This window comes from Eublepharis macularius, chromosome 12 (assembly GCF_028583425.1).
Source record: "Eublepharis macularius isolate TG4126 chromosome 12, MPM_Emac_v1.0, whole genome shotgun sequence".
Classification (NCBI taxonomy): Eukaryota; Metazoa; Chordata; class Lepidosauria; order Squamata; family Eublepharidae; genus Eublepharis; species Eublepharis macularius.
Window position 1 is genome coordinate 52,145,156 of NC_072801.1, and position 23,401 is coordinate 52,168,556.

The 23,401-nt window shown below is 43.0% G+C and overlaps 2 protein-coding genes across 2 annotated transcripts; both read left to right on the forward strand.

Annotated features, from left to right (window-relative positions):
* The first annotated feature begins 7,171 nt into the window (after positions 1-7,171).
* On the forward strand, positions 7,172-8,137 carry LOC129339310 (olfactory receptor 6N1-like). The gene has a single exon (XM_054993895.1). The coding sequence runs from the start codon at positions 7,172-7,174 to the stop codon at positions 8,135-8,137; it is 966 nt and encodes a 321-aa protein (XP_054849870.1).
* A 6,892-nt stretch (positions 8,138-15,029) lies between these two features.
* On the forward strand, positions 15,030-16,001 carry LOC129339311 (olfactory receptor 5V1-like). The gene has a single exon (XM_054993896.1). It carries the CDS (start codon positions 15,030-15,032, stop codon positions 15,999-16,001), a length of 972 nt encoding a protein of 323 aa, XP_054849871.1.
* Positions 16,002-23,401: the final 7,400 nt, after the last annotated feature.

Consider the following 23,401-nt stretch of genomic DNA (forward strand, 5'->3'; position numbering starts at 1 on the left):
AGCCTTTTCTCCATAATACCCCTTCCCTGTAGTTCACAATCTTTCCTACTTACAAACACTCCCCAGTAGAATGTCACCACCACATTTCTCTCATCGCCTGGTTAGTAGGTATGCTTGTTCTCTTCCTTGTACGTCATTGCAAACTGCCCTCTATTTAAATCAGCTGTAGCCTGTTGGTACCACCCTCTCTTAAAGCAACCTCACACTGTATGCTGTAACCTCACATGCTATGTGCCTCAGTTCCTCACAAGAAACAATTCAAACATAATTCATTATTCAGTCCCTTTGGTTTTATCGTGTCAAGTTTGTGAATCCAAAAAGCTTCTCTGCGTAGAAGCCTTGTTTGGATTGTATCGGCGCTAGTTCTTCCCACTACTTCTAGGATCATTACCTTAAGGGCATTCTCTGGATGACTGCGTTCCCTGTAGTGTTGTGTGAGTGGAGCTTCCTGTATGTTATTGCGGATGCGTGATATGTGTTCCAGTATTCTAACCTTGACCGGTCTGGACGTGCAGCCGACGTAAAGCATTCTGCAGGGGCATTCCAGAAGGTAAACTACCCCCTTGGTCTGGCAGTAGGCGAAATGGTGAACTGTCACTTTAATGTCTCTGATGTTAAACTCCCTACCCACATTCATGATGCTACAAATTTGGCAATTGCCACACTGGAAGTTACCCTGTGGGAGATCAAGATGTTTCTCCCTCTCTCTAATGTCTGCCCGTATCAGGTCGTCCCTTAAACTTTTGGTTTTGCGGAAACCAATCCTTGGTCTAGACTCACAACCCTCTACTCCTTCTATCAGAGGCCAATGTCGATATACTATCTTTTTGATCTGGTTGGCTCTGGGGGTGAAATCCAACGCCCACGTTATCCTGTCACCCTGGTTCCTCATTCCCGGCATGAAGAGTAACGGTCTTCCTGTATTATTTGCCCTTTTCCAAGCTGCCTCTATAACTTTGACCGGGTAGCTCCTTCTCCTAAACTGTTCACAAAGCCTCCTCCCATCCTTTAAGAAATCCAAAGCAGAGGAAGAATTGCGTTTAATCCGCAGTAATTGGCTAAAGGGAATGTTTTCCCTCAAATGCCGGGGGTGGAACGAGTCAAAGTGTAGATAGGAATTCTTATCTGTTTCCTTATTAAAGGAACGTACCCTGATGGTGTTTTCTACATCCCTAAAGGTAATCACATCGAGGTAATTGATCTCATTCTTACTATATTGCCAGGTGAACCTAACATGGGGGTCCCTGTTATTGAGCCATTCGCAAAACTTGACGACTGAGTCTGTCCCTCTATATACGAAATAGAGATCATCAATAAATCGAAAATATTGTATGATCTGTGTTACAAACGGGTTCGATTGATCCAGGATGTGCTGATTTTCCCATTTACCCATGAAGAGATTTGCAATATTTGGTGCTGCAGAGCACCCCATGGCCACTCCCCTCACTTGAAAGAAGAACTGATCCTGAAAGCGAAAATAGTTTTTTTCTAATATCAGGTCCAAAAGCTGTAGAAGAAAATTCTTTGATGGTCTATTGCCTCCTATTGAATCCAAAGCCTCCTCCACTACCATTCGTGCCAAATCATGTGGAATGATTGTATATAATGACGTTACGTCCATGGTGAGGAAGCATGCATCCTCCACCATGGGTGTCCCCTCTATTCTTTGGATAAAGTCCCTGGTATCCTGTATGAGAGGACCAATTGCTGCAACTGCTGGTTTCAGGGTCATATCCAGAAGTAGAGCTAACGGTTCCAGAATAGACCCGCATCCTGATATAATCGGCCGTCCGGGAGGGGGGAAGATCTTTTTATGTATTTTTGGTAGTATGTAGAAGACTGGTATGCGTGGGGTTCTAGCTTGTAATAACTTGTGTAGTTGATCATCAATCTCGCCCATCTCCCTTGCTTCATCAATAACTACCTTAATGATGTCCTTAATATGCTTTGTTGGGTCAGATGGAATCCTGAGATAACTAGAGGCATCTCCTAGCTGCCTATTCACTTCCTCCATGTACATATCCCGGTCCATAACTACCACTCCCCCTCCCTTGTCCGCCTGTTTTATGATGATGTTTTTATCATTTTTTAAATTGCTGATTGCTCTCCTCTCATCCTTGGAAATATTCTGCCAGGTCCTTATCGGTTGGCTCTCAAGATTTTTAATGTCCCGCATGACCATATACTCGAAAGTATCAATTCTGTGATCGGTCATGGGAGGCATAAAATTGGACTTTTGCTTGAGGCGCTTAGGTATCTCTAACCCTGAGTCCTTGTTTTTCACTTCGGTCGTTCCACTGAAAAAAGCTTTCAATTTTATCTGTCGGATCAGTTTAAAAACAACGAACAAAAAATCATCTAAATAATGACAAGAATCAGGGCAAGCAGAGCGACAACGCAGCTCCCATTCCAAAAAGGAACTGAAGTGCTCGAAGGCCGCACATGAAATGGAGCAGCCCATAGGGAGGGCCCTATCCATGTAAAACTTGTCCTCAAAAGCAAAGCCGAGGAGATTGAAGTCCTCGGGGTGGACCGGGAGGAGGCGGAACGCAGACTTAATGTCACACTTTGACATTTCAGCACCCACTCCACAACGGCGCACGACCTTGACCGCTTGGTCAAAGGACGTATAACGCACCGTACGCAGATGCTCAGGAATGGCATCATTTACAGTTTCTCCCCTAGGGAAAGATAAGTGGTGAATAAGGCGGAACTCACCAGCCACCTTCTTTGGCACCACACCAAGTGGGGAAACCCGTAAACAAGGAACAGGAGGAGAATCAAATGGGCCAAGAACACGGCCTTCAGCACACTCCTTCGCAATCTTAACCCGCACCACGTCTTCCATGCCAGCCACAGACCGTAGGTTGGCTGCCATGAAAGGCGTGCATTGGCCCTGAAAAGGAATACGAAAACCAAACTTAAACCCAGAGACTAAATAATCCGCATCAACATGGCGAGGGTAAAGGGCCAACAGGCCCTCAAGTACCCTCAGATTTACTGGGCTGGGGCCCTTTTCCAGGCCCATGCTGATTGCCGCCGCCACCGAATCGCCTACCTCCCCCACCGGGCTTGACCTTGGTGCAAGCAGCATAGGAGTGGGGGCCTGCGCAGGCAGGGCATTCATGGTGATATTTACACGCCTTCCGATTACACTGGCCCCTGGATGTGAAGTTCCAGCACAGCAGCCGGGGTTGAACCTGCTGCCCCGCCGGGGCGCGGGAACCAGTCACATTTTGGGGGCGGGAAATCAGATGGTCGCTATCAGACCTATCACCCGAATTTGGTTTAGCTGGGGTCATAACCTGCAGCCAAAGCTGCTGGTGAACCTGATCCCATGGCAAGTTCGGGCTCATAGCAGCCCGCATCCTGAACTCCTTGTCGTATTGGAGCCAGGCAGGGCTAACAAAAATCATATATCCCTTGTAAATTATATCTAAGTATTGGAAAAGAGAAACAGCCCGCCAGGGCTGCGCTCTCACCAATACGCCCGCATAAATCAGGAACCCGGGCAACCAATTCAACCAGTTCCTATCCACCTTATGCCGCCTAATTTTTTCTTTGTCTTTTTCATCCAAATCGTCTTTGTCCTTCTTCTCCAGCTCCCTGAAGAGAAGGGCAAAGACGTCCACATACTCCCCCCGGACAATTTTGTCCCTGGTGGCCTGAGTGAGGTGGTCTCCTAGAGGCAAAGCCGTGTCCCCAAATGGCATAGCCCCATATGGCACAAGGCTGTAAGGCGAGGGCCCATAAGGAGGGAAACCTACTTGGCCTCCATACCCATATGGCCAACTCCATAAGGGCAACCCCAAGGACGAGGACAGCGATTGGCCCTGAGGAACACTAGCACCACCATGCCAACCCAAGGAAGGTGCCGGTGGCCATACAGATGGGGATGAAGATGGAACAGTGTTGGGAGCAGTGTTCCAAGCCTGAGCCGAGTGAGGCAAGGCTGGAGAGGTGTAGCCAGAAGGCGCTGAGGCAGGAGGCTGACCCCAGGGCCCCCAGGGCCAGGTGCAAGGCTGTTGAGACACAGCCGACTTACCCTCCTGCAACACAGGATCCACCGCAACGGCAACCTGCCCGCCCTCAGCTGCAGCCTCCTGCTCCGGCTCGAGTACGGACACCTCCTCCACCGGATGTCCTGGGTCACAGCTCGTACTGGGTTCGCCACGCTCAACGGCAGAAGCCGCCTCCAAAGCAGCAATATGATGCAGGACGTTCTTCTGAAAAACAACAGGTGCAATTTTTTTTAGTAGGCTGACGAACCCTAGCCATCGAAGCTTCAGGCTGAGTCCCTGCACGGGCCCGCTCCAAGGCCGACAAACGTTCCATTATTTCTAACATACAGGAACCCCCATCCTCCTCATCTGAACAAGACACCACAGGGGGAAGGGGCCTTTTAGCAGCCTTCTTCGCTGGCTGTTTCCCTTTAGAAGGGCCGCTTCCTTTTTTTGGAGGCATACTGCAGTCTATCCTGTTCCACCAAGGCAAATCCTGCTCAGCTTCTGAAATCACAGAACTTACAATTGAGTCAAGGACTGACACTGGCGACAAAATGGCCCACAGAATGGCAAGAACTGCTCTTTTAAACCCTTGTAAGGTGGGACAGGCCGAGTGAACACAAGGAACAGTGAAAGGCCCAGGTCACCCTGCTGGCCTTTTAAGCAGAAAAGTGGGGATTAAACCCAGCCCTCCAGATTAAAATCCTGTCCCTTTAACCACTAAACCACTTGGCTCCTCGCCTAAGGCCCAGTACAGGCACGCTCACACAAGCCTAGCCTCGAACTCAAGCCCCTAAATGGCCGCCCAGCACACCCAAAATGGTGGCCACTCACACAGGAAAAAGGGGAAGGGGGGAGGCTGAACAGCCAGCGACAGGCCAAATTGCCACCCTCACTCACCCACCGTGCAATCAGGGCAAAGAGGGGAAGAGCAAGCCACCCCACCTCCAAAAACCCACTCTCTGAAAGGAGCTGTCGCTCGCCCCCAACACCCACATGCAGCAACCCTCCAAAAGGCAAAAAAAGGGGGAGGGACAAACTGCACGGGAAGCCCCCCCCCAAGCATTGCCGCAGGAAAGGAGATGGGGCTCCAAAAGCCTAAAGACCCAGCGCCCCCTCTTTAAGTCCTTGATGGAATGTTGATTGAAGTGTTCTCCCACTGATTTCTGGATGTTGCCATTTTTAGTGTCAGATTTTTGTCCATTTTTTCTTTTGTGCAGAGGTTGGCTGGTTTGTCCAATGTACAGAGCAGATGGACATTGTTGGCACATGAAGGCATATATCACGTTGGACGATGAATAGCTGTAAGAGCCAGAGATAGTGTAGTTGAAGCCATTGGGTCCTGTAATCATATTTTCTGGGTAGATATGAGGGTAGAGTTGGCATCTGGGTATGTTGCAGGGTTTGGTACCTGTGTTGGTGACTCTGTTAGCTGAGAGCCAGTTTGGTGTAGTGGTTAAGAGTGTGGGACTCTAATCTGGAGAGCCAGGTTTGATATTCCATTCCTCCACTTCTGCAGTGAAAATGTTGATAGAATCCAACCCTTTAACCTTAAATCTTTAATTAGATAGTGCCCAATCTTTAATCATGTTCCAACACTTATTAATTTCACAGGGATTTTGCAGGGTAATTAAAAATGTTGGTATATATTCCGTTACTTTAATCAGTATTGTTTGTAGAGCTGGATAGGTTATTCTGGCTGCCAAGAATCCTAACTGTAAACTCCAGTGTTTGATCCTTTGGAGATCAGGTTCCCCAGAGTTTGAATATGCTGATGAAATGGCGGCAACTCAGAATGGGTTTATATGCTGGGGAAAATCTTCTCATGTAAGCAAGATGACAGAATTTATCTTCTGGCCAGTGCTCGAGAATGTATCAACACGTCTATATTCTATTCTTCTCTTTAGACTTCTTAGGCCTCTTTTTTTTAACACTTTCCCCTTCTTCCTACTTTGAGATAGTCAATGACACACATCTAACTTTGTTTCAGAAAGAATTAAATGCCTACCTCAGCACTAAGACACTCTTGGAAAAAAATTAGTTTCAAGATGTGTGGTTTCCATTAATGTGAGTATTATCATGTTATTTCACTACTATCTGATCTAATGTAATAAATGTTGTTTTATTGATACCTATCTTATCAGACATCCAAAAAATGCTAAATATTTCAAACCATTGACCGTTTTATTTACAGGATTATGTTAAAGGTTATGTTATTTTTATATGCTCTGGTGAATATTTTTTTATTAAGCTAACAAGGGTAAGCTTTAAGATTTTTAGCCTGGTGTCAATGGGAAGGAATGGCATTTTCCTTCTTCCTTTCTGCAATACTTACAAAGCAATATAACATGAAGAAAGATATTTCCATATGGGTGATATATTCTAAAACTTATTTTAGTTTTATACAAAAAAAATCCCAGTATATGTTTCTTAATTTTGGTAATGTGCTATTAATAAATTTGTGAGGAAACTTCTGAAAAATATATGCAGCAAAGTCCTACGCATATTTACTTGGGAAGAAATCCCATCAAATGCATTTGGACTTACATGTAAGTATGTAAAGGATAACAGCCTTAGCAAACTGTACAGTTACATGTCCAGACACCCATAATGGAGAACCGTAGCTTGCATGACTAGAGAAATAGAATAAATAAAACTATTGCCCAGTTGTACCTTAATGCTATTTTTCTCCCCTCAGAAAATCATTCAGTTGGTCAGAGATATGAAAAGAAGGTCATTTGCGGCAATCTTGTTAAAGCTAAGCTGGTTTGTACATGGTGAACACCTGGATGGGAAACTACCTGTGGAGTTTCATGTAAACTACCTTGTGTTCCATGATGGAAGGAGCTCCTGCCATGATCATTGAGGCTTTCTTTTCGTCACTCATACCATTACATTTCTTAAGCAATGGAACAGTTTCCTTTTCCTTTGGCTGCTAAGCTTGAAAACATCACGATCTTTACTCCTATGTTTTAAAACACAGTGCATAGGACTAACATTCCATTCACTAAATGTTTTGTTGGAAATGTTTGCTGTTAGGGAGCTCTGAGTTACTTTGTCAAACCATTCCTACTGAAAAAATAAATACTCAGAATATTCACTGGGGTTAATAACTGTCATTTATTTTTTTTTCTTTTCCACTTTCCAGATAAAGATACAATCATAAGATGGATCTTTCAAACCATACGAGAGTGAATGAATTTATCATCACAGGGTTTCCCAACCTGCAAAATATAAAAGTTCCAATATTTGTGCTGGTCTTAATAATGTACACATTATCACTAACAGGGAATCTGGTCATAGTCTTTATCACCAGACATGAACCCTCTCTCCATACACCCATGTACTTCTTTCTGGGCAACTTTTCCTTCCTGGAGATCTGTTTTACTTCTGTCACAGTACCAACGATGCTTGTTGATCTCATGAGGGAAAATAACATTGTATCTTTCAACAATTGCCTTGCCCAGATATATTTTTTCCATGGTCTTGGTGGTGTTGAGTGCCTACTATTAGCTGCTATGGCATATGATAGGTATGTGGCTATACGATCCCCTCTACGATACAACACCATTATGAGTAGTACTGTTTATATTCAGCTTGCAGCCTGGTCCTGGGTTATTGGTTTGGTCCTGCCATTAATACCCGTGATCCTTATCTCTCGGCTTAACTACTGTGACAGCCATGTGGTAGATCACTTCTTTTGTGACATCTTGCCTTTGCTGAGGCTAGTCTGCAATAGGACCCAACTGAATGAAATGCTGAGTTTCTTCATCTGTTCATTTATCCTTGTTGGCTCCTTCACAGTAACTATAGTTTCTTATGCTGCCATCATTATCACTGTCCTGCGCATTCCTTCTTCAGCAGGACGGAAAAAGGCCTTCTCCACTTTTGCCTCCCACTTGACAGTAGTTGGAGTCTTCTATGGAACAATGATGTTCATTTATGTCAGGCCCACCAGAAACCTGTCCTTCAACATGGACCAGGTAGTAGCTGTGTTCTACTGCTTAGTAACCCCAGTCTTAAATCCTATAATATACAGTCTCAGGAACAAGGAGGTGAAAACAGCCCTTAAGAAAGCTCTCTTTGCGAAGAGGGGAACTGCAATGAAAAGCAAGGGTTCTGTGAAAGGCTGAAATAACAAAAACCAAAAAGGGAAAAGGCTTCCTCAGAAAAGCTACACCAAACGAAATACAAAGGAAGCACGCCAAGAATTATATTGCCCTATGTACAATTATACAATAAAGATTACAACAATTGGTGCAATAACAATTAGTTACAATAATCATAGGAGCAAGAAAAGTTCCATCATGTTTCTATAAACATTCAACAGGTAAGTGGTGATCACGTCACTGTTAATGCATAATGTCCCAAAGTCCGTGGGAGCTAGTTGAAGGCATCCAGGAACGCTGAGTGGCAACGAGCTTACCGGTCCTATTCGATTTGGCTCGTTTCAGGATGAATCCTTCATCAGGCCACCAACTATTTCGATTCCAACATGATCTTAACACGTGAAAGTGACCAACCAAGTACAGAGTCAATGCAAAGTCCATTCGAAGGACTATAATTGTACATAGGGCAATATAATTCTTGGCGTGCTTCCTTTGTAAAGGCTGAAATAAGTCAGAACAGAGAGATAACAATAACTCTCTACAAACATGACATAAATGACTTGAATTTTACAAGGCACCTCATACTTTATTTTGGACAACCACACTTGGTAGCTGGCTGATGTAATGAGTAGAGGTGGGCACGATCCAAAAAAAAAAAATACCGATCCAGCTGATCGTGGATCGGCGCTGACGACGATCCTGAATTAATGATCCACACCGATCATCTCCCATTTCCAATTCATGAATCGTGGATCGTGGATCATGGAGGCAAAAGCAGAGGGGTGCCCCGCTGTTCCCAGCAATACAGGAACGGTGGCTGATGCTGGCGGCATCTGTGTTTGTGTTTGGCTGTCTGTGTTTTGCCATCAGAGCTGCCTATCAGGGTTTGCAGGGATGCGATTGCAGTGCCCATGGCTACAGAACACCCCCTTCCCCCTCCCTCCCTGATCAAACCCCAATCCAGCCCCCCCCAACTGCTGGACCGTTGGCCGTGCCCAAGCACGATCTACTGGGTCCTGATCACGCGATTGCCATTATCGTGGGTTTTTTTCTATTGTAATGAGGATCTTGCCCATCTCTAGTAATGAGCTCTTGACAACATGCTGACTACTGTTAAAGCTTCCTGGTTTTCATCTCCCAGTTTCCACAACCATGGATCAAAGTTTTTTGCTAACATTTGCAGATTACTTCAAAGTACAATGTTAATCATCTGTCCTCAGAAACTTTTCTCAGTGAGTTAAAGAAATCCTCTTTTTAACTAAATAAATATTGACAAAAATTCAAAATTATGTTTGAGATTCAACCAGTTTTTCTGCTAGTAAAAAAAGAGAAGAGCCTCAAAAGAAGAGCCTTTGACCAGCCTCAAAAAGGAGAAGACCATGGGACCTGCATGAACAACGGATGATATAGTAAGGAGAAATAGACAAGACTGAGGGTGGAAATATATGTTACTAAGTACCTAATAATATAACAATAACAACATTTGATTTATATACTGCCCTTCAGGACAACTTAACACCTACCCACAAGGTGTGTTACACACCCTCACAACAATCACCCTGTGAGGTGGGTGGGGCTGAGAGAGCTCTGAAAGAGCTGGGGCTGACCCAGGAACATCCAGCTGGCTTCAAGTGGATGACTAGGGAATCAAACCCAGCTCTCCAGATTAGAGTTCTGATGCTCTTAACCACTACACCAACCTGGCTGTAGGACACTCAAGTGCAGGATTGTATGTATAGTCGTCAGTTCAGATACAGGCTGTTCTTGCTCAGCACACTTAAATGCTGCTTTTACAGGAGCTCCCTTTGTGTGATTGCATCTGCAAGAGATTCCAGAGGGCAAAGCACCAATTCAGCTTTGTTATCATTGTAAGAACAAGTACTGGAGGGTTCTCTAACTTGCCAATTTGCATTTCTTTAAGGTGTGAGAAAGAGTCAAGCTGAAAGGATGTGGGGGAAACTGGGATACTTTTAGCAGTTGAGGAGGAACTGATATCGAACACGTGAATGTATTGTGGAGCAAACTGAAGTGTGACTGTGTGAGCGAGTACATGGGAAGTTGGAGGGGGACACACATGAAATGAGGTTCACTTGAACATCCTTAGGTATTTAGTAACGTGTATTTCCACTCTATACAAAAAGCCCATCCATTGTTTACTTTAGAGATGTGGATGTTTCCCTCTCTTTTGTGGGAAAAAAATCTTCTCCATAATAGTATTGTTACGTAGAGGAGAATTTCTTCCTTCGAAATTCACTTTTTTACATATAGACATTAATTCCTCTTATTCAGATTTTTCTAAGAGAGATCTCTCATTCTCTTTGATTTTTCTTTGTACAGAAATCAATGCATAGTTTTATAACTTCAGTCCTTGCTGTTGTTTTATGTTACGTAGCATAGGGTGGTGTACTAGCTGGAGGATAGGAAGATTTGGGAAGACATGACCTGCTTTTAAGCATTTACAGAGTGCAATTCTGAATTTTTCCTGCTCCTCTCCTCTTCAAATTTCAATTTGATCAAAATGAAATTGATGGGAAACAGACTCCAAATTCCCAAAACAGGAAAAGAAATTGATTGTTGGATTTCAGAGAGAAACTGAGTAAAGATGAATTAAGAGACTTTCACTTAACAATAGTACTTTGTAATCTGAATTGTCAAAATAAATGAAAGTCTTATTATGGAATGGATCCAGTGATTCTCTTCTACTAACTGAGGAATCTTTCTCTAACAATTTTGGTTCTTTTCTTTTCACTCTTCGTATGTAAATTAATTTGTATTAATTTGTAATTTGTAAATGTCTACATCTTATGATAGAAAAGTTGGTGTACAAAAACATAAAATAAAGAATCACAATTCTTTTGTTACCACCAATGCAGATCCTTTTAGATTATAATGTTAAGATTTATGATGTTCTATAGGATTTAAGTTTATTTACATCAAGAATTCTGATGATATAACATTAGCTGTTCTCATCTTCTCTGTTCCATCTGTTCAGTCTGGATTCATATCTGGATCCATACATTCAGGAATACATATTTTGAAAACTTAGAAGAGTAAGATCCAAGTGGAACATCAAATATCCAGGATGTTGTTCTATTCCTATTTAAAAGTACTGTTACAAGACTCATGGGGTGGAGGAATGAATGCCTAATTATACATAGTATGTACTATGTCATTGCACGCATCTTGTCTTTGCCTTACTCAGTATATCATATTGTCAAGATGGTGGTGAATGGAAAAGTCTTTTGCCTTTAGCCACGTCTGGGAAAATAAGAGATAAAATCTATAACTGTACCTAATACCCAAAAAATGTTTGTGCCAGGTGCAGGGAGGTGTTTCACAAAGTGTGTGTCTCAGCAAAAAAGGTCACCTCTGGAAACCACCCACCTTACTTTGGAAGATGAGGTCCTACAGAGCAGAATCTCTGCACCACATTTTAATTCAGATTTTAACTGCTCAGGCGGAAGAAGCATGCCTTTGCAAAATTGCAATAGCAGGAACTTAGTATGGCAGCCCAAGACAAGAGGAAGTCCCAGTTCCAGGAACTTATTTCTTTCATTTAGGCAGAACACTCCCCCCCCTTTATCAGTGGCTCAGCAAAAGACTGGCATGCTCACTACAGACAGGTATTTAGCGCCCCCCCCCATCCCCGCACCACCATTGGGGAGAATAAGGCAGTAGGGCAGATACCACTTTTAGATCTGTCCGGCTCACCACAATGGCCTCCTGTTACAGCATCTGAAATAAGAGGCCCCATCTCCTCTTTCTCCTCTGGTAAGTCCCTTGGCGAGGCCCTGATCCTTCCTGAGTTGTTTAACTCCTTCCCTGACTGGTAGGTGCCCATCTTTGCAAAGTTGTTTACCCAGATCAATCGAACTAGTGTTTTTCCCTTGCTGAAAACAAAACGTAGTCCCAATATTTTAAAAGGGCTGCAAACCAGCCCCCCAAATTATTGACTAATTAGTTTGCTGGATATAGCCTCCAAATACAGCAAATTTTTGCTGCACAAACTGGAGGACTGGGAGACCTCTAATAATATTATCCATCCTGAGCAAGCAGGGTTTAGGAAATGTGTAGGCACTATTTATCACTACCTGATTCTTTATCAGCTGACTCAACATAGCATTAAGGGCCCCACCAAGGCTATGTTTGCAGCATTTGTGGATCTGATTGCTGCCTTTGACTCGATAGATCAAAATTAACTGCAGGCAAAACTAGCAGGCACTAACACCGATAAACACCTATTGTTCCTGATTCTGGAATTTCATTCACAGGTCAGAGCTGACAATGATAGCTCATTCCCCACCCTTAACCCTCCTGACAGTTGTCAGGCTTGGTTTGGCAACTCTAAATGGAGAAGATTCTGTTTAGCACACCCTAATTCAGAAAATTATTCACTATAGGGATCCCATTCCCCTGGTGGGGGGGATCCCCCACTTCCACCTTCCACCCCCTGCCACCACTTACCTGGCTGCTGGGTGGGAAAGGTGCAGGAACAGGCCTCCCAGGTGTGCTCCAAGGTGGCATGACATCACTTCCCAGGAGTGATGTCATTGCACTGTCCCGAAAATGTTGTCGTGCTTTGCAGAGGGCCAATTTGGGCCCCAAATAGGCCACGCCCATTTGGTGCCCAAATTGGCCCACTGTGGAGTGTGTGCATGCCCCCATGCCTATGCGATGACTTCACTTCCCAGAAGTGATGGCATTACACACAAAGAGCACAATGGGAGTGGTGAAGAGGTAAGTGCCAGGTCCCCCCCCTCCACCAGAGGGTAGGGAGACCTGACAACCCTAGCTTGCCAACAAAATTCTCTTCTGTCTATTTCCCTGGGCTACCCCTGTTATGAACTGCCTCTTTAAGACTTTAACAAAGAAGGCCTCCATGCAAGCAGGAGAGTAGGTGTGAGTGACACCATTTCACTTTCCTGGTAAGAATCTGCTGGAGTGCTAGGCCTAAATAAACAGTTCAGAATCTCGCCAGGACATCCTTGTGCGAGTTGGGCAAGAAGCAAATTTTATGCAAGTATTGTTATATTTCCTTTTCAAGCCAAGTTCTATACCCTGAAGTTCCAGTGTTAATAAATAAAGAGTCAAAGAACCCAGGAGCTTCACTATGCAATAACTCTCATTCCTGTTAGTCTGCCAATAATCTATACACAGAGTTTCCCTTCTCCCTTCTGAGTATTAAGAGCATAACTATGTCTCCTCCTCTTCCTGTTTTGTGGCTTTGATGTCACACGACATCCTGTTAATTGCTCTCATTTTAATGGGCTCCATGCTACTGTGTGAGTGTGGGAACTGGTTATGAAAAGGTAGAAGACCATTATTTTAGAACATGTGAGATTTTTTTTTAATTCTAGTTGGAAACCTTACTGCTGCATTATGGTTTTGTTTTTTTTTCAAAATTCCATTTTGGGAAAATTATACATTTACATAAAAAGATAATATGGATAGTGTAGCATTTACACAAAACTTTTCTTCAGGCTAGATATTCTTTAAAATGAAAACAATGAGCATTTTCCAAAAGTAAGCATTCACTATGCAGACTGGTTCTATATGGAAAAGGGAGCAAGCCTTAGAGATACATTCTGTAACACGAATTGTTATTGTTCTAGGACTCATGGGTTCATTTGGGAAATGGATCCAATGGCATCCCTGAGGAACTGGGCTGCAGTAAATGTGAAGAGAGAAATATAAACGCTCTTTTATTAGCCATACCTCTCTGCACTGCCATGAATCTAGGGAGAGTGCTTGTTCCTTCTGCAAAAAAAAAAAAAGCATTATCGGAGAGGGTAAGTTTGCTTCCTCGAAATCAAAACTTTTCAACTTTTTATTTATTTATTTATTTATTTATTTATTTATTTATTTATTTATTTATTTATTTATTTATTTATTTATTTATTTTTAGAATAAGACCCGAATGATCTCAAAATGGTGTTACACTGAAATTAATGTATTATACAGTAGAGAGAATCAACTTGCATATCTGTGTTCCTGTATCTAGTGTGTGTGTGTGTGTGTGTGTGTGTGTGTGTGTGTGTGTGTGTGTGTGTGTGTGTGTGTGTGTGTGTGTGTGTGTGTGTGTGTGTGTGTGTGTGTGTGTGTGTGTGTGTGTGGAGTCTGTGATACAGATGACACCAGTGGATACTACTTTCAGCAGCTCCACGAATGTGGAGACAATAGCTCTTCATATTTATATGGGAAGTCGTGAATTTTTGCAATTTATTCCACACATGAACATGCATGAAGCTCCTTATGCTGGAACACACCATTGGTTCCTCAAGGTCAGTAGACCGACTGGCAGCTGCTTTCCAGGATATCAGGAAGAGGACTTTCACATAATCTACTGCCTGGTCCTTTTTAACAGGAGATGCTGAAGGTTGAATCTGGGATCTCCTGCACACAAAGCAGAGGCCCTTCCAGCAAGCCATATCTCCTCCCTCTAACCATCTCTCTCTCTCTCTCTCTTTGTGGGAGTGTGTTAAAATGTGTAGCATATCTTCTTTGGCAGCCCTCTGTCCAGCGTGTTTCCTTAGGACTAAACCTTAGCAAGAGATGGGGTATTGTAATGTGAAAGTTTCGATTTAAAGGAAGGCAGTCTAGTGTTTTAGTGTCAGTAACACTAGTAGCGTAGTAAGTATTGTAGATAATAAATACAAGTAATGGTATTTATTATCTACAATGCAAAACTATATGTAGTAAAATTGTTGCTCATGGGCAAGCGATGGGTGCAGTACAGCTCAGGCAATTTCCTTGTCTATATATTTGATGGTGCAAGCTTAAGTTATACCATTCTAAATCCTGGGTACTGTATCTATGATTCTTTAGCTATCATTCTAGAATCTTTAGAGAATTCATTGAATAATGTTGGATTATCTTAAAAATAATTTTTGCTTTTATACTATTCAGATTGGACATAATGAGCTTGGACTACAATGAGAATCAAACAACTCCCATGGAATTCGTACTGCTGGGGTTTATAAATATCAAACAAGAAAAGAATCTCCTCTTCATCCTCTTTCTCACCATGTATTTCATCTGCTTTTTAGGGAATGCTCTCATAATTATTGTGGCTGTGTTCAGTCCATCTCTCCATACTCCTATGTATTTCTTCCTTGGCAACCTCTCTTTCATAGATATCTGTTATATCTCTGTGACTGTACCCAAAATGCTAGCTGATGTTTGGGCCAAATCACCAAGCATTTCCTTCATGGAATGTGCAGTACAGATGTATGTCCTTCTTACCTTGGCAGGCACGGAGGGATTCCTCCTGGCTTCTATGGCACTGGACCGCTACTTTGCTATATGTCGTCCACTGGTCTACACCAGACTCATGAATATATGGATTTGCCTTCAGCTGTCTGCAATGTCCTGGACATGTGGCTTCCTTAATGCTTCCCTACACACAGTACTCACATTCCGTCTCTCTTTCTGCCGATCAAATAGAATTAGTCACTTCTTCTGTGACATCCCTCCATTACTGAGCATCTCATGTTCAGATACGTCAACCAACGAAACAGCCCTTTTTTCAGCAGGTGTGTTTGTAGGGTTTAGCCCTTTTCTTTTCACTCTTGTTTCCTACATTTTCATTCTTCGTGCTATTGTGAGTAGCCAACAGAAAGGGCAATACCACAAAGCCATTTCCACCTGTGCATCTCACCTGACAGTTGTGATTATGTTCTTTGGCTCTGGCATCTTCACCTACGTCCGTCCAACCTCCAGCTACTCACTAGAAAAGGACCAACTTGCTGGGGTTGTATACAACATCTTAACACCAACACTAAACCCTCTCATCTACAGCCTTCGTAACAAGGAAGTCAAACAGGCAATGAGAAAGTTGCTGATGAGAGAACATTCTCTTTTGGAACGTAGGGTCTTCCACAATAACTGAATTAGACTGAGTACTTCCAATTGTGATTTAAAAGTAGAAGAGTGACTGAAGAACATGGTCTTTCTTTACATGAAAGAAAGAAGCACACAGCTTCTAACTATATGAGGGGCACTAAACTGTCATTTCTAAAGCAGTAGATGAATAAATGACTCATGATTAGTATGTGTAAGGGATGTTATCAACAAGTTCTGCAGCAGAATAGTCTGGGAAGGATTTAAAGATAATAAATTTTGTCTAGGGATGTTGAAAATGTGTAGGAAAAATGCTATTCATATTACATCTCTGTTTCTCTCCCCCCCCCTTTTTGCTAGACCAGATGTCTCTAAATGTGCCTCAGGCATCTTTGCTTGATGACTCAAATGAGAATGCTATATTTTGAATGAAAAATAATGCGGCCATGCATTGCAACCGCGCAGAGGCTATAGCCGTGGGGCCAAAGTTTGCCTCATCGGAAGGAGGAGGAGACAGATGGCTGTCCTGGGCATCCGGGTCCTTGCCTTGGGGGCGGAGACAGAGCCAGTAAAGGCATTTCCACCCCTGACAGCACAGTTGCTCCTTGTGCTCAGCCCACCCTCCTCTCCCTTTTCAGTTCAGGATTAGCTGGTTGCTTTTTTAGGGCCAGGTAGGAATTTTTTCCTGTTCTCCTAACTGGCAAAGAGGGGAATGGGTTTTTTGCCTACCTTGTACTGAAGCAGGGGTATGAGGCAATTTTTGATGTGGTGCCTTGTAGGTTGCCCATAGCAGGAGAAAATTGGGGAATAGGAAGCGGGCTGGTGAGCACCCCTTTGGCAATTCCCCTTTGGTGGGGAAATGGGGTCTGTCAGGAGGGATGGTATGCTTCATGGCTACCACCACCTTGCAGACTGCCTCCAGGGAACCCCAGGTGCAAGTCCTTCCCTCGTGCTGTATGGCTGAGGCTTTAGGAGCTTGATGTGGGGAACCCTTTGCCTGATGGGGGGAACCCTTTACCTGGCTGGCTGGGCCGAGGCCATTCCAAGAATGGCTCATGCTCGGAGCAGTGGGGCTCTCACAGACAGGTCAAGGCAGAAGTCAGGGAGTGACCCCGTGGCTTGACCTGTACCGCTAGTTAGATTTTGCTGCAGTTTACAGTTGATGTTGTATTTAATAAAGTGGCCCTTAATTCCAAAGCCTTGTGTCTGTCTCGTTCTTCCAACTTGGGGAGGGGGGCAAAATGCTGTTGTCAAAGGACGCTTTCTAAATCGTTCAGTCTGGACCTAGAGATTCAGTTATAGACTAGACATGGGCACAAACAGGAAAAAAAAAACTGAACACCCTGTTCGACGTTCAGTGCCGACGTCCACAAAAAACGAACAATGAACATGGATGAACATGAACTGTTCCCGGACATGTTCATTGTTCATGGGGGCCAGAACCCCATCCAACCCCCCTACTTAGCCCCCCTCCCCTCAAACCCACTTACCTGGCCCTTTAAAGATCCCTTTAAACTATCAGCTGGCAGGTGGCAGGGGGGAATCCCTGCCAGCTGATAGTTTAAAGGGCCCTTTCCTGCCATGTGTAAGGAGAAGGGCCCTTTACACATCCCACAAACTGACCTTCCAAATGTCCAATACCCACCAAATTTGCAGGGGACATAGTCCTCACTGTCCTCTGAAGACCCCCCCCCCAAATTTCAGAGAGATTGCACCCCGGGAAAGGCATGATCCACGGATCTCCCTGTTGGCTGTCATTTTCTCTTCACAGTGGCAAAAATGGGACTTTCTGCTGGAAGTACTTTGAAGGGTTAAAGCCAGAAGGAAAGCCAGAAGGAGTTCAGACAGAGTTCAGTCCCTCCCTCCCTCCAGTTACCAAGGGGATTGATTGCAGCAGGCACCAGACTGTCTGGTTTGCTGAAGGGCTGCCGAAGGCAACGAACAAGGCTTTTAAGGACCACCTGTTGGTTTAGGATGGGGCCTCACAAACAGCTTGCTCACGAACAGCAGATTGGGCTGTTTGTGGGTTTTTTCTGTTTGTAATGCTGTTCATGCCCATGTCTATTATGGACCCTTATTTGGTAACTTCTTGTCTTCTGAATAACTTTTAAAAAAAAACAGTGAGGAAAAGACACACTTAGGAAAGGGGAAGGGGTGAGTAGGAGAGGGATATTTCACACTTCCTGTGCACACCCCACTCTCCTCACATTTTCATGTACCTCATGGCCAGGGAAAGATTAACTTCCTACAAGTGTTGCATTCGAGGTTGACTCTTTATATTTGACTCTCTCTACTGGTCCTTTGAATATTTATTAATCAAGGATACCAAAAACCTGGTTGAGGTTTGGCCATAATGGCACATATAACCATATGTGATTGCCTCATCACATATAAGGACACCTTTTATTTTGGCAAGTGGGTTCAAATACTGATAGTGAAGTGATGGGTTGGATCCAACCACCTTTTTCTGCTGGTAAGAAAAAATGAAGGAGGAGTCCCCTTTGATCACCCAAAAGAGCTAAGCTTGGGATTGTGGGACCTGCATAGACAAAGGCCCTGTCAGACGACGATTGTAGTAGGAGAGGAATTAGGTGAAATTGAGTGAAAAAGCTGGATGGATTCAACCTAATACTTACAGATTTCATGCTAGTCCTTCAAAATGATGCATTCATGCTTCTGTTTCAGTGTTTGGTCTCCTTCCTTAAGCTAAAGACAAAACTCCAAACCTTCCTCTAAAAGAAGCTCGCTGAATTACCAGCGTGCAGAGTTGTCGCCGTGTGAAAGACGCAGTGAAGGCGTCAAATCCCAGGATGGGGAGGAGCGCCCAGCCCACGTCCGGTCAGCAACGCGGCAGGCGCCATTCCTCCCAGGATTGCGGCAGGAGCAGCGCATTTCCCACCCACCCTCCGCTCAGTGGAAGGAGTGAGGACTGTCACAACTTTATGGGTTTGGCGGGTTTGTGGCATTGGGCCGGATCCCAAACAGGGTGAGTCAACCACGGGTCTGCTCACCCCGACGGATGGGAAGGAGAAGGCCGCCTGGCATGTGCTGGCGGGGGATGACATTTGCTGTGTTGGGCCAGCACGGGACTGGCGGACGATGCATCGATTGGCAGGGGGCCCTTGATGCCAACGGGGATCCGTGCCCAGATGCCGGGCCAATGCTCCATCTAGCTGTAATCAATAAAGTTGTGGCCATTTTCTAACCCAAAACAGGTGTCGTGTGAGTCATTCGAGCCGGAACGGAGGCTAATATAACACATAGGCGACAAAACAGAACATGTATTTGTTGTGGATTTATAACAATATTTTTTTTATTGAGCCTGTCCTTTAGATTTCTTGAATCTTATCTGATTTGAAAGAAGCAGAGTTTGGAATCTGAACAACATTTGGTCGTTGTGTGATCTTTGCTCTTTATATATATTATCCAGTTTTATCTTTGGTGGATCTTGTTTACCAAGCAGGAATGAACTGGTAACAGGGCACATTCTCATATGTCAGAGCTAACTACATTTTGATGCTTTATAGACATCATGAATGGAGTGAAGACAATGCGGAATAAGGAATTCAGTGCAGAGAAAATTTATTTTTGGCTTTAGCACTATGCATTGTACAAAATAAAATATGTAATTCTTTCATGAAACAGTTTCTCAGTTTGAATGTAGTAAGGTTGCCCACTTTAGGTTGGGAAAGTCCTGGAGATTTGGTGATGAAGTCTGAGCAGGGCAGAGCTTGGGCAAGGGATATTCTTCAGTGGGTTATAATTCCGTCCATCTTCCAAAACAGCCATTTTCTCCAGGGGAACTGATCTCTGTTGTCTGGACAGCAGTTGTAATTCTGGGGAAACTTCAGGCCTTGCTTGGAGATTGACAGCCCTAGAAGTCTGCTTTCCAGACTACAGGGATCAGCTCCCCAAGGAAAAATGGCTGCATTGGAGGTTGGACTCTATGGTATGATTATACTGCACTCATGGCCCTTCCCAAATCTCAGCTTCTCCAAACTCTACCCCAAACTCATAAGATGTTTCCCAAATGGAGCTGGCAATTCTACACTAAACAAGTTTCAAAATGTATCAAATACCAAAAATATTCTAAAATTTCGGCCCCCTTTCCTCTTGAGAGCCAGGCCAAAAGTCTCTCTTGCGCCTCCCTGCATTGTCCCAGCTCAGAGACATCTATTTTTCTCTCTACATCTTGATAGTCTAGGTAGAGAAGAGATCTGTGAGATCTGAAGGACTTGCATACATATTAGTTGGTATTTATTTTTATTTACAATATTTAGAGTTCACCTTTCTCATTGAGAACCAAGATGGATTACACAATGTAAATCAGTGCAATCAATAGAATAAGGCATCTGAAAAAGCAGAGTAATAATACTAGGATTACAGAAACCTGAAAACAAAGCATAAGGATTAGACATGATATTTTTAAAATGATAATATCTGGAATTACAAAAGTATATAATGTAGTGAGAATAAGATATAGGGCAAGCAGATAATACGTACTGCACATAGTAGTGTAGCCCACAGTCCTATTCCCTTTATAAAATCACCTTCTTGAACTTTTCGTAGTAATAGGAGGTATTCTTTTCCAGCTCCATCAAATTCTTCTAAAAGATTCAGCATGGCTACTTAATATTGAGTGCCCACTCCCAAATCAGCTCGATGAATGAGTTCCTGCTGGAATGTGGGAGCCCCTTTTCAAATGACTTAAACTCAGACTGAGGGTAGTGAGATGGAATTAATATTTTCTGCCATCTCTGGAGGAAATGTTCTTTTATCATGCATTTTACTATATTGTGCTATTGTTTCATCCCCATGGATTCATTATCCAATAGTTTCCCTCAAGAATGAAATTACATCAAATGTCAGCAGACATAAATGGAAACACTCTTTTTTCCTGTGTTCCTATATGCCCTTCTTTGGAGCCAGACTTTGTTTTGTTTCAGTGAAAGAAGAAATAGGCTGAAATGGTATGTTTTTTGCCATTAAATCAAGAAGACTCAGTATTATATTTGAATTTAACAAGGTCCGAATGACTTTGCATTAGAATGAAACAAACGGATTGCATTGTTCAGAGTAAGTTTTTGCATGTTTATTTGGAGCTGAACTAGATTCTGCCCAAACTGGAAAATTTCTGAAGTGGATGATGATAGTTGTGTATTGTCAAATGTTACATGGTTCCTTCCATAGAATAGGGCAACATCCAGACTGGAAAATTCAGAGAGTGAATGATTGTAGCGCACTGTCCATTGACATACGGATTTGCCTACAGAAACGGCAATGTCCAGACAGCCAAGTACAGTACTACAAGATTCATTAGTGTTTGGATCACCTTTGTATGAGGACCAATGGTAATTTGGGACTTATTCAATCAGTTTTTTTAAAGACTTACCTAAAATGTGCTATATATAGTCTCCAATTAGTAATAGCAGTGAGGATTTACAATGTCTAGCTATCTTGTTCTTCCTCCTCACTTTCTGGCACATCTTTTTAGGGTTAAAGCTCAACAAGCTATAAGATACTGTAGGTAAACTTAGAGAAGCAATGAGTTGTATCCTAATACTCTACTCAGCTAAGACAAGATGTTCCTCCAGCACAAGGAGCTGGAAGAAGGCTCCTTGCATTTGAAGAAGATGGTACTGTTAGCTAGTAAAATAAATCTGATGTAGAGTTAGTAGTTAGAAGAGCTAGCTAGATTACAACAGTAGGAGACTGTCACTGTCACTCTCTGGAACTGCATCATTAGACAGGAGGAATTTAAATGGATTGGGAAGCAAGGGTTAAAAAAGATGCATGTGTGAACTTGGTCCAAAGTCAGAATTTCCTGTATACTTTCAGGTTTCCATTCAATGACTTGGCTCAATGGATGGATTTTTGAAGAAGCCATTCTGTCAACTAACTTTCTGTCAGCCTGGACTTATGGATGAAGCTATTTGGAAGCATGCACATGAGGTTAGTCTACATCCAAGCATGTTGAAAAGCTTGTCCCCAAAAAATTTCCATAGATTGATGGTAGGATGCCAGAAAATACAAACAATATGAAGCAAATTCCAAACAATGATAGGGCCATGAGCTTTACATCATATTTCATGGATACTTGTGATATCCTAATGCTGCCCATAGACTTATACAATAGGTCCATGTGATGCACACTGAATATTGAATCATAAAGGTATGAGGTTGCCTTCAGAATAAAAATGTACAGGATCATGGTTTAAATCCATGAATTTTAGTTGTTTCCTCAAGAATATATGTGTTACATAGAAATATGTGTTAGTCTTATAGCTCTGACCTTTGCTGCCTTTCTACCAAGGAGCATGAATAGAGTAACAGAATACCTTTATTACTTATGTTTGCATATACCTTTCTGCATCTCTGTGGTTGAATTCCACTAGCTTTACTGCTGATGCAAAAGGAAGCTGGGTCCCTTCTGAGCCCCCAAAAGACTATGCTAGAAATCATGGAACAGCAGCAAGGAAGGGATTAATCCCTCTTCTCTCTTGTGCTAGCAGAAAAAGCTGGGAAGATCCAAGCCATAATGTTTTGAATGTTGATAGCATTTCACATACATTGTCAGAAATCCTTTCAACAAACTTGGGAGTTAAGTCAGTATTCCCTGGAAGATGGGAAGAGAAAACCAGGATAGATGGTGGCTGCCTAAGGCCATCTGTTGACTTTATGGAGGAGGCAGAACTTGAATCATGGACATCCAGGCATACCACTCTATCTCTTCACCATCAATGTTTTCTTAATGGGAATAATTCTTAAAATGGGGAAGAGAGGAAATGATTAAGGTATCGAGCCCGAAAATATATAATGGAGAGAACAGGAAAAGTCACCCTCTAGAGATGAAAACAAAAACAAATAGGTTTGGAGAACATTTGGGAAGACGATTGCTTCAAAACGAAGTTGCTTCAAAACACAGGTAATCAAGCTGCATTGTACCTTTACATGCTGACTCCCTTCTTTGCTTCACCCCTTCCACCTCCTGACTGGGATATAAAGGCTCAGGGATTTCCATTTCTACTTGCATCTGAAGAAGAGAACTTTGACTCTCAAAAGCTTATACCCTGAAAATCTTGTTGGTCTCTAAGGTGTCACTGGACTCAAATCCTTCTGTTCTACTGCAGACCAACACAGTTACCTACTTGAAACAATCAAAACAAAGGGGTGTATGTGAGAGCAAGGGAGAGGGAGTGAAGTTTTTCTATACCACCATGGCATATTCTGTTAGTCCCACCACATCTAACAATTTCACATTGCAATACATAATGGCTGGCACAAGTGCTACAACTATATAGCAAGAATTGTTGTTTAAGGACCATCTGAGAGTGTGATGAAGCTCATACAATTTCCTTATGTCTAAGTATTATATTTTGATATCTACATCCATAATTATGTTACATACTTATGATTGTTTTTGTATTTATAATATTTAGATTAGAAAAC

Bases quoted from the DNA above. Each gene is read 5' to 3' on its own strand.
- LOC129339310 (XM_054993895.1), top strand. From the start codon at position 7,172: ATGGATCTTTCAAACCATACGAGAGTGAATGAATTTATCATCACAGGG.
- LOC129339311 (XM_054993896.1), top strand. From the start codon at position 15,030: ATGAGCTTGGACTACAATGAGAATCAAACAACTCCCATGGAATTCGTA.